At 33.6% G+C, this 18,049-nt stretch overlaps 1 protein-coding gene across 1 annotated transcript in view; it reads left to right on the top strand.

Annotated features, from left to right (window-relative positions):
* LRRIQ1 (leucine rich repeats and IQ motif containing 1) overlaps positions 1 to 18,049 on the top strand; it is a 174,706-nt gene that overhangs the window by 120,632 nt on the left and 36,025 nt on the right. Inside the window, 1 exon segment of the mRNA XM_019952053.2 lies at positions 748 to 849. Coding sequence (XP_019807612.1) covers positions 748 to 849 — 102 coding nt within the window.

The raw sequence follows: 18,049 nt of genomic DNA, 5'->3' as shown, positions 1-18,049 counted from the left end.
TTTGTCTTAATTCAACTACACTAACTCCCTAATTTCATATTCCATAGAACCATTTATTATCAATAAAAAATAATAGGGCCCTACATTTACAATTATTCTATGTATTTTGTAAAATTAATAAATTCAGAATTCTCTTGGCTATAAAAAATAATTAGAATTTATACATCTTCATTATGTAAAATATCATACAGCAAGGCAAACAAAAAATCATTCATTTATCTTTAAAACTATTGAGAATTATATTTTATCTGTTTCTTATCTCATTACTTGTCTTGCTTCCATCTCCTATATCTTAGCTCCTTAGAGTTTAGAAAATTAAAAAAGTAGGGTATATGGTTTTTCCTGTAACAATAGATTTTATCTACATGTATTTATGAAAGATTTACCTTATTCCAGCAGAAATATCAGGAATTTAACAAAGGAGCTAAAATAATAAACAGTAAAACAACTCTGTAAGTAAAAAGATGATGCCATAACTGGAAAATTTAAATGTAAATTTTTTCTAATTATTAGTATTTCTGCCCTGTGTATAAAGTATTGGCTATGCCTAATCAGATAACCAAGAATATATAAATGTTGGTTACTTTTTCATATTATAAAGCTTTTTAAAATAACATCATAATCAATTTCACAGAATTTTATAGAATGGCTATTATTTTTAATATTATTATAAAAAAATGTATAGCGATTTCAGAGAAGGAAAAAACCAGAGCTGAGCTTTTGTCTTATTTTTCTCATTTTGTCTAGATCCCACTGTGCGCCTAGCATTATTCAAAAACAATGAAAATAAAGTATCTGATACAAAATCACCAAAGAAAGCACAGCCACAAAGAGATGGCTACTTTGAAGGTATGATTTAATCACAGATATATAGAAAAGTAAAAAAGATGGAAAATTGTATTTAAAGCAAATTTTAAAAGTCCTCATTAGCCCTAAAATACATATATAAAAATTATGTATAAAATATAATTAAGTAAAAGTCAAAATATGGCTCTTGGAGCTAAAATACTAATTTGGTGTCTTGATTCATTAGCATAGTAGTTTAGTATTTGTATAAATGCTTATATAAATTTAAATTCTTTGTATTTTTATGTGAAAGTCTTATAATGCTGTATCACCAGTGTTGCTAATTATATGTAAATTTTACACTGACAAATAATGTCACCCTATATCAATGGAAGTGAGTACATGTTGAAATGACATTCTAATATATTTACTGCCAATATATACAAATTGCATTAAACATTATGAATTTAACTCTGGAATTTTAAATATTTTACTATATTTGAAGCTTGTCCAACTCACTTCTTGGGTAAAGGATCTGCATATCTAAGTGGCAGATTGTATTCCTTATTTCAGCATTCAGAACAATTATGGACTCATTATTAATCAGGAATATTTAAATGTAATAGAGCAGCAAATATGACTTAAAACAAGTTTGCTATTGCTTTATCTTTAATATTAAAATGGTCATAATTTTGCCTATAGTTTTGGATTGTAATTTCTAATAGGAAAAATGGAGTCAAATATTCTGAATGGAAGTGAACTATTCAGAAGTTTTTTTTCTTTTTTTTTTTTGCGGTACGCGGGCCTCTCACTGTTGTGGCCTCTCCCGTTGCGGGGCACAGGCTCCGGACGCGCAGGCTCAGCGGCCATGGCTCACGGGCCCAGCCGCTCCACAGCATGTGGGATCTTCCCGGACCGGGGTATGAACCTGTGTCCCCTGCATCGGCAGGCGGACTCTCAACCACCGCGCCACCAGGGAAGCCCCAGAAAGTTTAATACTTTGTCTTCTGTACATTTTAAATAAATCTTAAAAGTTATGCATCATTATAGCATGACTGAAATAGATACATTTTAATTTAAATTTCTATTCAGTAAGGTTTCAATTAAAGAAAAATTTGATAGCTACCAATTTTATATTTATTTAGAGATACCTACTAAGTATGTAGGGGTGGAAGACATTGGGTCTAGAATTTTCTTTAAGTATATAGTAATAAAAATATGCATAGAAAGATAGGAAAAGCAAGTCTGGCAAATTATTGAGATTGTTAGATCAATAGATGATGGTATAAGGAGGTTTGTTTTACCATCCAATTTTTTTTAATATTTAAAATTCTCCATAGTAAAACATTAAAAATGTGATGACCAATGAAGGTGTAAAAAATCAAAATTATTGCAAAAAATGTTTATGGATTAGTATTTTAATAGAATTAAAAAATACTTTCAGTGTAAAATAAGGCTTCAGTTTTAATCAAGGCTCATTTCTTTGTAACAGTCTTAACTTCACCATTTCACTGTTTTTGCAAGGAAGAGTAGAAATTCTGCTAAAATCAATAACAACTCCACAGATATTACCTCTTAAGTAGTATAGTACTGTTACTTTAGAAAGGATATGCCTAGGAAGAAAGATAATTGGGGCATTTTTGCCCTTTAAATTAGCATGTACTTTAGAATCAGGAAGAAGAAATCTATCCCAACCTGTTTGTTACATTTTCTCTTATCCTATGAAAGTTGAAGATATGTTACCATCAAGAATAGTATATATGTATACAGTATATCTATTGATTTGTAACTAAAGTAAAATATGCCAGGATAAGTTCAAATAGTGATAGAAATAAAGTGGAACATTTCTGTATATGCTTTATGATACAATGTGCATTTTTGTTTTCTTTCCTCCATATGAAATGTGTTTAGTTTTTTTATTTTTAAACCTCAAGTACATTTGGCATGTCATTAATTTCACTGAATGGTCTTTATGTATGTACCGTATATTCTAGTGACTAATAGTTATTTTAAGGCTTTTTTGGTTTTTTTTTTTGAAGGAATGGGCTTGACAAAAATGATTGTTTGTAGAAGAACATTATTTTCCCTAATTAATATGTTTATTTCTGCCCCCTTTTTTAAGGGGAAAAGAGTAAATCAAAGATTATTTGATTATTGTTGGCCACGTTGAACCCCATGTTATCTTTAACTGCTGCTCTGGCCTCATCCACCTCCTAGACTCATACTCTTTATTTTCTGACTGGCCACAGAGGACAGTCAGCTTCCAAGTTAGCAACCTGACTAACCACAGCTTCCCAGTGGAGGGCGCATTGTTAAACCAGGTGTTTTGAGATACAATTTATATAGTATAAAATGCACCTGTTCTGAGTATGATTTGATAAATTTCAGTATATTTACAGTTATACAACCTAAATCTAATATAATTTTAATCTAATTAAAATCACCACAGTCTAATTTTAAAACATTGGAAAAACTTTGCTTTCCCTTAAAAAATTCAAATAAAATTAATAATTGGGTATCTTACCCCCAAAAGTGAGGGAGATCAGAATTAAATTTTACTGTAGGTTTAGATTGAATGACTCTATGTGGAACAGATACTGTGGAACAGTATCTCAACAGTATGCCGGCACTGTGATAATTTTCGTGGTTTTGTTGGAATTAGATGATAGTATTATTTGAATATTTTTTCTATACTGCACATATATTTTATAATAACTTTGATTTAAAAAAAACTAAATTTAAAAATACTTCACATTGCAATGTGGGATTTTCATGATTCCTCTTATAAATTGTACTAAAATGCTGTGTGTTTTTTTTTTTTTTTTTATCTTTATCTGGATGTCACTAGCAGGATAGAGAGGATGGTAGATATACTCTATTGGTCTGGGATTTAAAATATGCTTAAATATGGGGAATATTTAATATGAAATTTCAAAATATGCTTAAATATGGGGACTATTTAATATGAAATGTCAAATTATATTAAATGACATAGGTAAATTATACCCTTTTAACAGACCATGTTTTACAAAATATCTTTATATTTTGCTATATTCATGACTTGCTGGCAATTTTTATCTAGCTGCCCTTAACCCTTAAGACCCTTTAGACCCTTAACTCAGACCTAAGGCTGAAGAATCTTTGACCACACCTGTTCTCAGGGTAACCTCATACATGTGCCATGTGTCAGACATCAGTTTGTTTTTCCTATGATATGCAATTTAAGAGTCTGAGCACTTTACAGATTCAACACTGGTTTACTTGATTTATTTGCTTATTTATTTATATTTATTTAATGTCCAGTACTTGTCTTGGTTTATTCTGTATCAGCAGTGATTTCCACTTAAGTTTCAATATCTGATCTCGCCTTAGAATGTAAAACATTTTTAAATTATTACCTTAAATATTTTCCACCAAGTTTCCTTTTTTTGTTTCAAATGTTCAATTTGGAGCCCTTACGTCACTCTTCTATGGCTATCACTGATATAAGAAGAAGCATAGCTTAATGGATGTTAAGTGTAGATTCTAGAGTTAGTCAAACACAGTTTGAATCTTGATTCCACCTTTTATTGGCTGTGTGACCTTAGGGACATTATTTAACTTCCGTGTTTAGCATTTTTTCACCTGTACAATTGGATATTAATAGGACCTACTTGTTGGGGATTACATGAGATCCTACTTGTGAAATGCTTGAAGCACACAGTATAAATACATAGTAAGTGCTCAAAACTTGTAATCTTTGGCAACAGTCATTTTTACAGTATAGGTGGTGGGTTTTTGTTGTTGTTGTTTGTCTTGTTTGCAATTAGTAGTATTTATTGTATTTCTTGCTAGGTACTGTGCTAAGAGTTTTATTTAAATTTTCTGGTTCAGTCTTCTCAGAAACTCTTAAGAATGTATTATAACTGTCAATATTTTACAGCGAAAACTGGTTTTGGGAGTTTGATAAGTGACTTGCCCAAGGTCATACAGAGAGTAAGTGGCTGAAGGGAAATGGGGATAATTTCTTTATCAAAACAAAGCTAACAAAAATAAAACAAAATATAGACATTGAAGAGCAAAGATTCTTGGGTAACCCTGAAATATATACAAACTTATAATCAAAATATTTAAGAAAAAATAAAAAGACTATTATATTAGGCAAAACTCTGGGAAACTAATATTTTTGGTTTTTTATTTCTTTCTTATACTTGCATTAATATAAATTAAGAAACAGTTTAGTGCCAACATGGTGATAAATATCTGTTTTGTGACCTGTATTTAGATGCTATCTATTCTAATTTTATTATGATTACCTAACATTATTAAGTACCAAATCTTTTAAACTCTAGGAGTTACCATATTTTCAATCAACTATTTTAATTTTCAGATAGATGAGAACCTCTCCACCCAGCCCAAAAGTAAACACTATATTTTTGTTTTATTTATTCCTCTTTTTATTTATACATAAATTAAATGACTTCCCTGCCCTATTCTGCTGAAACTTAAATTTCCTACTCCTAAAGCCCAATGCCAAATTTGGACTTCTGGTTTTGGCCAAGGAAGGAAGCTAGACAAGCCAAGAAAAAAATTGGATCTGGCCCATCAACCTTCACAGAGAGGTAGGTTCAGTCTTAGCTCCTCTAATCCCTGGGACAATTTTACTTCACTTTAAAGTCAGATTTTCATAATTCCCAGTTTGGTGCTGTCATCACTAACATGCTTCTATTTCTCTTCTTATAAAACTGAAGATTCACACATACCATATATCATAGATGTTCAAATATTTTTGTATTAAATTTTTGAGTATTGAAGTCATCAAAAGACTTCAATTTCTGGGCTTCCCTGGTGGCGCAGTGGTTGAGAGTCCGCCTGCCAATGTAGGGGACACGGGTTCGTGCTCCGGTCCGGGAAGATCCCACATGCCGCGGAGCGGCTGGGCCCGTGAGCCATGGCTGCTGAGCCTGTGCGTCCAGAGCCTGTGCTCCGCAACGGCAGAGGTCACAACAGTGAGAGGCCCGCGTACCACAAAAAAAAAAAAAAAAAAGACTTCAATTTCTATAATTTTTACATCAGAGCATTTCTAATCAAACCATATTCTTTTGTGGTATTTTTTACTGTATGATTACAAGCATGTACTTCTCACACTTTCTTTCTTTTAATGCCAGCTTAGAGCACAGAGTCACATTCTGTATATGGTTTTATAATAGGTCTTATATTTCCATAGCTATATAGAGTACTTGCTAATAGTGCCAACACAATTAGGTATTAAGAGCTGGTAAAATAAATGCCACAAGGTTAATGCAGGTAACCAAACACTACCTGAAGGTATTCTTTTAAGAAGAGACATGCTTATAATCAAAACTCCCTAAATACATTTTAGGCACTATCATACCATTTAGTAGTATAAAAGTTTGGAATCATTTCAACTTTATACAGAAAAAAAAAATTCTGATTAGGGAATTCAGTCTAGTGAAGCATAAAACAAACTGCAGTTTTTAAAAAAGTATTTGTCTATGGATAAGTGAGATTTGGGGAATGGCAATCCAGGGCCAGAGAGAAGCTGATTAAACTCTTCCTTATCCACATCAGTAGTAAATAGTTTGTATTTTCTAATTTCCACCCAAATTCAGTCATAATAATATGTATATATTCTATTCCAAAGTATATATTTGTATTTACATATATGTCTTGTGTATATATTATTTACATACATCATATACAAATATATAATATATATAATTGACATATAGACTGTATATGTTTCATATATATATGATGGGTATATGGATAAAAATGAAAAGGGATTTCAGAACTTTTAGAGTTCTTTGAAATAACCATGATATGTAGGCTGTGAGATATTATTAGTTTATTTTTTATTAAAAATAAAAGAGGGTTTCCACTTCTGGAAATAGAGGACTGTTTAATTAAAACCAACTTTCTTTCCGAGAACAACTTTAAAAGCTGGAAAATGTAGTTTTAAAAAAGCTAATTGACGTCATTGGAGAACTAACAAGTAAGTAAAGAATTATAAGCCAAGAAGGACATCCCAAGAGCTGAGAAGCTGAGCAAAGCTTTTGATAATGTCACCAGTCTACGTGAACTGGAAATAGACTTTCTACTAACCTCTTGCCAGAAACAAACATAAACTATGTCCCAAAATAGATAACATCATCTCAAGCTTCAAATTATCTCTACATTTTTTCCTATATAATTTTTGGCACACAATAGAAAAAAAGGCATAGAAGGAGATGAGACATCACTGAACACCATGAGAAACAATAGACAACAGAAATTGAGCCAAGATTTCAGATAATAAAGACTTTAAAATAAACATACATAATAACTTTAGGGATATAGAAGAAGAGATTGAGAATTTCAGTATACATATTAAACCTATAAAAATATCTGAATGGAAAGTCTATAACTTAAAAGCACAAAAACTGAAATAAAGAGCTCAGTGTATGGGTGTAACCACAGATTAATCAAAACTGAAAAGAGAATTACTGGACAGGACAATAGCTATGAAAGAAATATTCAAACTGAAGCATGAAATGAAAGAGAATGAAAAATACAAAAAACAGAAGATGTGAGATACAGAAGAAATGTGTAACACACGTGTAATTACAGTTCAAGAAGGAAAGGTAAGAGGGAATGGTGCAGAAATAATGTCTGAAGAGTTAATAGTTGAGAATTTACTAAGGTGAGGTAAAACCTCAAATTATGGATTCAAGAAATTCCATGAACTACAAAGGAAATATATACAAGGAAAACCACACTGTAGCACATCATAGTAAAAGCACTAAAAAACCAAAGACAAAGAGAAAAATTCTTTAAAGAGCCAGAGAAAAAAGTTTATTATCTTCAAAGGAGCAATAATAATGAAGCTGGCTTCTTAATAGAAGTTATAATAGAAATTATGAAAGTCAGAAGACAATTGTTATATATCATGCTGCTCCCCAAAGTCATAGGTTGAAGCCTTAAACCTCAATCTGACTATTTTTTGGAGCTAGGACTTTTAAGGAGTTAATTAAGTTTAAATGAGGTCAGATTAGTGGGGCCCTAATCCAGTAGAACTGATATTTTTATTAGAAGAGGAAAAGACACATACATATTCACAGAGGAAAGGTCATGTATGGACACAGTAAGAAGGTGGCCATCTGCAAGCCAAGGAGAGAGGCCTCTGAAAAACTAAACTTGCCAGCACCTTCATCTTGGGCTTCCAAACTCCAGAACTGTGAGAAAATATATTTCTGTTGTTTAAGCACTCAGTCCTTGGTATCTTGTTATGGCAGCTCAAGCTGACCATTACACAATGTAATGATATCTTCAAAGTGCTAAAAGAAAATAAGTTCCACCATGAAAGTCTATATCCAACAAAACTTTCTCTTCAGAAATGAAAGCAAGACACTCATGACACCCAGCTGTCTACCTGCTGCTTCTCTGTTACAGCCACAAGGAGGAAGGAGGATGACATCTGGATTCCCGAGCCAAAGCTTCACAGAGAAAATGGGGAAAGAGATTGGCTCTGGGAGAAGCCTATAGCACCCTTTATTTATCTGTGTTGTCCCTTGCTCCCTGAAAGTAACCTTTCTGTCCACCTTTCAGCTGCCTATTCACTTGCTACCCAGGACATCTCCTATATTTCTGGGATGGCTGATAATCCTATCAGGGTGTTGGAGAATTATTACAATATCTTAGAAAGTTCATCATCAAGGACATTAGTTTTCTATCTAAAGAAGGCTACGTGAGGTAATGAAGTAACAATGGATTTGGACTGAGAAGACTTCAGTTTGAATCTTGCATAAATACTCATTAGCAGTATGCTCCTTGTGTTTGTTTTTTCTCACCTGTAATTGCGAACACTAATCTTTACTTCTCGTGATGTTTTGAAAATTAAGTGATAATCTAAGGTCTTCCAGGTAAAGATGATGGATCTGAAAACCCTCACTAAAACTTCAGGGGAGATATTTTAAAGACACATACTAACAAACATGAGAATATAAGGAAGGGGCAACGGCATTATAGTTTTCTTAGACTAGAAAATAAATATATGAGTAAATAGAAAACAAAAGCTTAAACGAACAATGAAATATGAGAACTATCTCAAACCAAAAGTTTCAGGAATTGATGGTATTAGGCCTTCGGTAAGTGGGGTGAAAAGGGTAATAAAATAAATAGGTCCAGGATACTCTTGAAAAATTCTTGAACTTAATTCTTTATATAGGATAAAACAGAGTCTCTGGATTCAGGAAAAACCTTGGCACCTTGCTAAAACGAAGAAGAGTAAGTGTAGGTATTCATGTTAAATGCCAAGGCCACAAGCCCTTCCCCTGCTTAGCTACCAGAAGGCTGATAATCATGTTTTTTAGCCTTCTCAAGTGGCCATAACAAAATACCATAGACTGGGTGGCTTAAAAAACAGAAGTTTACATCTCACAGCTCTGGAGTCTGGGAAGTTTAAGATCAAGACCTCAACTGATTCAGTTCCTGGGGTGAGCTTTCTTTCTGGCTTATTTCTTGTTATGTACACATGTGACCTTACCTTAGCACATGTGGAGAGAGAGAGAGATATCTCTCTTCTTCATCTTATAGAGCCACTAATTCCATCATTAGGCCTCCACTCTCATGACCTAATTAACCCTAATTACCTCCCAAAGACCCCCTCTTCAAACACCATCACATTGGGAGTTAAGATTTCAATATGGGAATTTTAGGGAAACACAGACATTTACTACATAGCACCATGCCTTTGACTTTAAGGAAAGAGATTATAGGAGTCTTTCTGGAGATTCTTAACAGTCCAAGAGGAAACATCTAAATATTGACATCAAGTGTTTCCAATATAGGACTCAGGTAGGTCACCCTAAGATGATAGGCGTCACTCACTTGTACAGTTTCTTATCAATTTTACAGACTCCCTCTCTAAATATAAGCACACAAATGACGATTCTTAAACATCTGAAAGAAACTTTTAAGAAACATAGAGAAAAAGTAACAAACATAGATAGTCAACTTCAGGTGAAAAACATCTTCAAAAATACCATGAATATTTTCATAGACATAAGAAAAAATTGCAACCATGAAACAAGAATAAGATGCTATAATAAGAAAGAGAGAGCTCAGAGAACTAAAACTATCTCATTGTAAATAAAAAATGATATCAGAAATGAAAAATTGGCAGAAGATAAAGTTAGAAGATAGTGTTAAAGAAATTTCCCAGAAACTGGAGCAAAATACAAAGTGATAAGAAACATGAGAGAGAACATAAAGAAAAGAGGCTCAGTCCAGGAGGTCCAACCTTGATAACTAATAGAAGTTCCAGAAAGAGAGAACACAACAACAAATATATTGAAGGAAATTGTCAGAGAAATCATTCTTAAAAATTCCTGAAACTAAGGGAATTTCCAGTTTCCAGATCAAAAGGGCCCATGTTAGGAAAATGAATGAATATAAAGCCTTTGTAGCACATCTTAGAAAATGTCATAAAACCAGGGACAAAGGAAAGAGGTTAGAAGTCCTCCAGAAAGACAAACAGATCACATGTAATGGATCAGTTATCTAAAAGGCACTGGACTTCCTAACATTAATCTTAGAACCTAGAAGATGATGGAACAGTATATTCAACATTCTTAGGAAAAGTTATTTTCAACCTAGCCTTCTATAAACAGGCAAACTACTAATAAAATTTAAAAATATAAAAACATATCATCTTAATTTATCTCCCTTGCAACCTTGCTCAGGAAGCTACTGGAGGAACCACTCCACAAAAATGAAGAGTTAAATCATGAAAAACAATATATGAGGTCTAGCAAAAGAAACAGACAAAGGAATCTTTACAATGATGGTGAAGAGAGATCCCAGGATGACAGCTCACACAGGTTTTGAGAATAAATACTCTATGGTGACTGAAAACATCATGAGCAATCTCTCTGAGGAAAAGAAAAATTGTTTTTATTGTCTGATGTGCTCAAACATATTTGATAGGAGATATACTCCTCAGGAAGAGAGTGTTGGGGTGACCTATTGATATGTGTGTACAAGGCTAATTCATGAATATATAGTAGATATACCCATCTAACAAAGAATTTGGACACTAATGATAGTACATAGAAAACTAAATGTAAAAAATTAAATAACTAAATGTTAGGAACAAAAGTTATACAAGAAAGGAAATGTAATCTGTAACTGCTTTGCTTTTTTTTTTCTGTTAGAAGCTGTGTGTTTTGAATTCAAATCAACACTTAAATTCATGAAACATGGTAGGCTTCACACAACACTAAATTTACTTAGCTTTAAGGAAGGACAAAGGAGAGGAGACTACAAAGCATGCTTAGTATAGTGAGGACATTGTGACACCTAGGCATAGGACCTGGTGTCCTAGTCATTCTGCACTTAGGAAATGTGTGGGCATCAGAGTCAAGTCGAGGCTATGAGTGTGTAGATAATCTCAGTTAAAGGAAGCCATCAGCTCTGGTGATCCCAGCAGCTTTTATAATTAATTAGTCATGTAGTCGTCTCCGGTATATGACCAGCTAGTAACCGAGTCCAATTGGGGATATATAACTAGCTTCCATTCTCTGGTTCAGTTGCATTTTATCTATATTGGTTACTTATAGCTCAATAAACAATCTCAACAATGATGTAAAAGGGCTTGATCTGGTACAGCTGAATTCTCACTGATCTTGAATTCAGTAGAGATTAAATTCTAACAATTTCTTGACCTGAGGATTAAATCCTCACACCTCCCTGCAACTAGAGGAAAACCATAGAACAAGCTAATAACCCTTCCCTTATGGCTCATATAGGGTATTTATAGTACCCTATGTGGCTCAGCTATAAATGATATTTACATTGTCATAAATAGGTAAACACTAAATGGTGATATAACCAGATATTATGATTTGTCTAAGAAATGGGAAGATGAGGTATATGTGTTTATGGTAGAGGTGTTGTAAAAGGGCTAAATCTTTATCTTTTATTTTGTGAGGTCAATAAGTAATATAAAAATTTTTCAAAAATGAAAACATCAAGATATACACAGGCTAGCAGTGGAAGAAAAGACTAATATGGCTGAATGTAGTTGCCTTTAGAGTATAAATTGAGAATGGAAAGGGGTGGATCTGGGGATTATTATTTTCCGTTCTTAAAGCCATGTACATATATAACATTGATGAAATTTAATTTTTTTAAATGACTAAATTGTTTTTGAAATCACCCATTGAAGGTCCTGTTTTTTAATAAAAGTTAATAAATGAAAACATATTAAGGTAAAACAGTGACATTTTTAAACAAGCAAAGCAGAATTTTTCACCAATAGACCAAGTCTAAAATAAATACTAAAGGGTGTTATTCCTCATGTAAAAGGAAAAGGATTTCAGATGAACTCTTAGAGACATAGAAAGTAATGCAGGTCATTTTTACCCTTTTTTTAAATTTACAAAACAGCGGTAGTTTGTAAATTAAACTCTGTTTAATTTACAAAACAGAGTAACGGCTATGGTTACCAGGCGATAAGGTGGGGGAAGGATATGTTGGGAGTTTGGGATTGACATATACACACTACTATATATAAAATAGATAACTAATAAGAACCTGCTGTATAACACAGGGAACTCTATTCAATACTCTGTAATGGCCTATAAGGGAAAAGAATCTAAAAAAGAGTGGATGTATGTATATGTATAATGGATTCACTTTGCTGTACACCTGAAACTAACACAACATTGTAAATCAACTATATTCCAATAAAAATTTTTTTTAATTGAAAATGTCCCACCTATAATAGGGAAAGAAATCTTGGAAATTGGGATATCAGGGATGTTTCTAAAAGCATTTAATAATAAATTCACAAATCTTAAAAAAAGTAATGAAGAGCAAAGAAGGACGAATATGTGGGTAAATCTAAATAAACATTGACTTAGTCCAGGAGGTCTAACAATGATTTTAAATTCTGTTGAGTTTATTATGTTTATAGACATGGTAACAATAATATTTATACATTTTTTTTTTTCTTTTTTAAGCTGTGCATCAAATCACTTACCTAGGAATTTATTTTTTTTTAATTTTGTTGAGTCTTACCATTCCCCTGTTCCTTCTATTTTTGCTATCTCCACCCCAGCAGAAAGACAAAACTAGCTTGGAATTAGGACTGAGTTTGGATCCCAGCCCAAACCTATGTAATTTTGGTGAAGGTATTTAACCTTTCTATATTTCTCATTAATTAATTGGAGCAAATAATACATACCACATAAAATCACTGGATAAATTAAATAAAAATGTTTGGAAGATACTAGAATGGGCTAGCCTTTAGAACATGGAAATTCAGACTTAATTCCTTGTCTTTCCTGTTTAATCTATTGACACATCTTTATTGAATATCCACCATGAGACTGGCATTATACAAGAAGATGAGGATTCAGTGGTGAATGAAATAAACACAGACCATGAGTAATGGGGTTCACTATCTGACAGGGGCAGGGAAGAGGGTGACTGACATTTATTAATACTCATATAAATGCATAATGATACAACTGAGTAAAGTTCTACTGAGGAAACATAAGGGGAATTATTATGAATTTAAGCCAGAGGGATGAGGGAAGAAGTGACACTTGGGATGAATTTGAAGATTGGGTAGGAGTAACTAGACAAAGGGAGAAGTTGTGGATAAAGAGTGTTCCAGGCCAAAGTGTGGGCCTAATGAAAGACTTTGAAGACAGTGGTAGACTGGGCCATTAAAGGAACTGAAAGAAGGCTGGTTTGGCCAGAGGTCAAGGAGTGAGATGAAGCTGGAGAAGTTGGCAGGGGACAGAGAAATTTTAGTTTGTCCATGTTAGTCCGTATTGAGGATTTGGCTTTCTGTATTCCAAGAACAATAGTCATTGTAAGCAAAAGATGAAATGGTCAGATGTGTTCTTTGTGTAATGATTACGGAACATGTGGTGTGGAGAGAAGATAGAAAAGAAACAAGAGTGAACATGATAAGACCAGTTAGAAGGTCATTGCAGTAGGCCAGCGTAGAGATGGTAGCTTGGACCTGGGTGAACACAGTAGACATGGAGATGTAAGGGGAAAAGCAGAGAAATAGCTATCACAAGGTATGAATGTATTTAAGTTGCTTCTCACCTATTGAATAAGAAGAATAATACTATCCCATAGAGTAGTTGTGAGTAGCCAAACCATTGCTTAGCCCAATGTTCAGCATGTAGCAGCAATCATTATTTTTATTCCCATTAATATTCCAAATTTTACTTTCTCTCTTTAAATCGAAGGCTAAACTTTTCATCCTTGCTATGGATGTTATTCTGCCTGATCCCGTGATGTTCTCATGTTTAGTTAGCTCCTGTCTTGTTTCTTAAATTTCTGTCTCTATTATATCCACTTACTTCTTAAAATCAACATATGAATAAGCTGCATCTTTACCATTGAAAATGTGTTGCTACCTCCTTTTCGACTACCCCATCCATCTCTCTTTCTTCCTTATCAGCCTTCTTAGGCAGTCTAATCCGTATCTTTATTTCTCGTCTTCTGTTCATTCCACATTTTTATTTTTTTATTTTTTTTGCGGTACGCAGGCCTCTCAGTGTTGTGGCCTCTCCCGTTGCGGAGCACAGGCTCCGGACGCGCAGGCTCAGTGGCCATGGCTCACGGGCCCAGCCGCTCCGCGGCATGTGGGATCTTCCCGGACCGAGGCACGAACCCGTGTCCCCTGCATCGGCAGGCGGACTCTCAACCACTGCGCCACCAGGGAAGCCCCCATTCCACATTTTTTATTCTTTCAAAAAAACATTTTTAAGCTCCTGCTTTCTTTTATTGTACTTCAGACTGGAAGCACAAGTAAAAATCAGTTCCTGCTTTAGAAGCTCAGCCTAGTGGGAGACAAACTAATAAACTGAAATTTACAATCTCACGTACAGTCCTTTCATAAAGTTATGCAGAGTGTACATTCTAGTCACATTCTCATCATTCTACTGAAACTACATTCATTACAGTAATCCATGTTAACCTCTTAAGTGCTAAACTCCAGAACCTCTTTTCTGCCCTCATTCTACTTGCCATTTCTTCAGGAATTTCTCTCCCTAGAATTTTTCGCCCTTTACATCCTCATTCCCACTCTGTCCTAGTTCTCCTAGTTATCTGACCACTCCTGTTTAGTTGTCTTCTCTGCCTATTCCTGTTCCTAAAAGAGCAATATCCTTTAGAATTTTGTCTCTGACCTTATTCTATATTCAATCCACGTATTTATTTACTAATACAGCAGGTGTTCACTTTGCCAAACATTATACTAGGTCAAGGGATACAAAGATGAGTAAGACATAGTCTCTGTCTTTAAAAAACTACCCTTGAGTCCAGTTGAGGAGACACATAAATAAGCAAAAGAAAACATCATGGAAGTACAGATCAGACCTATTCCTGGGGCGTGATGAAAAGATCAAGATATAACACCTAATTCTCTCATATAACTTACGTTTATAGGAAGTGACAACTAAATATCCATCTCCATCTTTCCCCCTTTGATTTTTTCTAGACACTTAAATTTAACCCAGTATGTTTAATATGAGGTGTATTATATACATTCCACTCCACCTACCTGTTTGATTCTTTTCACTGTCTCTGTTAATAGCATCGGTAGCCATTCACTCGCTTAACCGAGAAAAATCAGAATCATTCTTAATTCTGTTCTCTTTTTCACTTGCTGAATGTAAGCACTACCCCCACATCAGCTATTGCCTGCAATGTCTCTTGCCCTGAAATGTTGTCATGGTCTCCTTTCTAATAGTCACACATCTCTTAATCCTATAAATGCTATCTTCTATACCTGTATAGCAATGACTTTCTAAACTGTAATTCTGCATACAACACACCCCTGTTTAAAATCTTGTAATGTCCTTCTGTTTCGTCTAGTATAAATTCCAAAGTCTTAAGCATACAATGCCCTTTACATACTGTCTCCAGCTTACCTTTCCAGTACCACCTTATATTATTTCTCCCCACTAACCCCCAAATATTCTCTAACCATATTGAACTACTTCATTATATCCCCAACTATAATGGAGTGCTTGTTCTTTCCAAAAATTGTCCTGCTCTTCATATTTTCACGCCATTTTCTTTATCTTTATTGCTTTTCCTCACCTTTCTAGTTTCAGACTTTTACTTATCCTTCATGACTCAAATAAATGTCATTTCATTTGTAAGTCATTCCTAATAACACCAAGCTTCCCATAGGCCTTTGTCATATCTCCTTAATACTGTCCTATCTATTTCCTCCCCTGACTGTAAACCTTTTTAAAGTCAGGGATCAAGTTTTAGTCATATTTCTGTTTCCTCCCATCTTCTGGACCTAGCAACAGTATTAGATTCATCTATACTAGGCATTCAATAAGTATTTGTTGAATTAATAAACAGTTCTGACTCTAAAAAAAAAATATCTTTGGAGTCTCAGAAACACTCTTCCTGCCAATTGCTATTACTCAAAGTCAGATTATTGGCCTATGCCCAACTTAAACTTACAACTCATTTAGTGTTCACATCCGAGCTTTAGGTCCCACTGCCTCAGCCACCCCTTAGATCTACTAAGCACACTTTGGAATTCATTTAATCATTTCCTACTTAAGCTCCACCAGCTGTGGGGTTTTGGATCTTGGAAAACCTCATCATTATAAACAGTATCCTTTCATTTTAAGGTTTCATAGTTTTTGAAACATTTTCTAGAAGGGTAGAGATGGATAATATATTAAAGTCACTATATGTTTTCGTGTTTCCAGAAAACTAAATGATTTCTAGTTTCTGTTTATGTTTTATAGTAGTTTAATAGAACTGTGGCATCCCATATATTTTCCCCACAGCTTCATTAACTTCTGTAAGATTTTTTAATCATTATTTTAATTAAAAAACAATACTCAACCTAACAGTTAAGAGAGTTAGCTATGGAGCCAGACTATCTAGGTTTAAATTCCAGCTGTGCCCCTTGCTACAGGTATGACTCTATCATACACTTAATCTTTCTGTGTCTGTTTCCTCATTTATAAAATTAGTATAATGAGGTACAATAATGCAGAGTTTACAGAGTTGAGTAAATAAATCAGTACATGTAAAATGCTGGGAATAGTACCTAATGCATAGTAAGCTCCATACACTTTAGCTATTGCTATTTTCAGGAACAGTAGCCATTTACAATGAAATCTATACAAATTAGAATTTGATTATAGTAACTCCATACACTTTGAAACGTTTTCCTTTGATTTTAAAGTATGGTGTATGTGTGTTTATGTGTGGGGAAATTTATTATTCTTGCTTAGCTGATCATTTTTCCATAGAAAGGGATTTTCTAGGTGACAGTAAATGCATGTACCTGAATAGACAAGATACAGATTCTGATCAAGTATCCATTCAACTCTAAATTTTAGCTGGACAAATTTGATAGGCAGCTTTATTCCAGACTTTTTAAAGTGATGTCAGTCAATCAGTCACACTTCTGGCATTAACCTACCACCCCCAATGTATATGCTATCTCTTGTCATTTTCTTTCTTCACTCTGTGGAAGGTCTTGAACTTAGGTAGCCCATTGAAGCATGAATTAAAGAAGAAACTGATATCTTTAAACATTCCAGTAATAAATCTAATTATAAAAATTAACTTAGCTTTTATCCTCCACTTAGAGATAAAATATTTTGATTCAGATATTGATATATGTTTTGTAAAGATAAAATTTATTTTGCAATTTTATTCAAGAAGAATAAAAAAACTAATATGGAGCAGTGAATTGATTTTCTATAATTCTTGTGAATCTAAGATTTATAATTTTTAACAATTTTTCAATGTTTATCAATATTAGATGGAAGTAAAATTATCCCTTGAAGTTTTCTAAAATATGTCCTATGATATTTTGCACCAGTGACCATAAATTGTATAAGAGATTTTCGTATTTAAAGGGAAAAGATTATATCGAGTACTATTTATAAATTAATTTACTGTATTACTATCAGAAGTAATATTTAGACTTAATCTTAAGAAATTAAAACTTATTTACCATAGAGTCAACATTTTGTCATCACCGAAATGCTAAACTCAAAGTTTATATAAAGCTCAAAGTTGTTAGCTCTCAGAATTGCCACTTAGGAATGACACGCTTATGTTCAAATGGAATTACTTGTGTTTGTGGTGGTGTAATACCTTGAAGCTGCTTTCCAGTTTCACGCTGTGCTTGTTTCCATTCTCACGTATTTGCACGTGTACATATATACAAATTTCTGTCTCATGAAATGAGTTCGTATTCTTGGCATGC

Source organism: Tursiops truncatus, chromosome 11 (assembly GCF_011762595.2).
Source record: "Tursiops truncatus isolate mTurTru1 chromosome 11, mTurTru1.mat.Y, whole genome shotgun sequence".
NCBI classification, from domain to species: domain Eukaryota; kingdom Metazoa; phylum Chordata; class Mammalia; order Artiodactyla; family Delphinidae; genus Tursiops; species Tursiops truncatus.
Note: the sequence above shows the minus strand (reverse complement) of the source record. Positions and strands in the feature narration are given on the sequence as shown.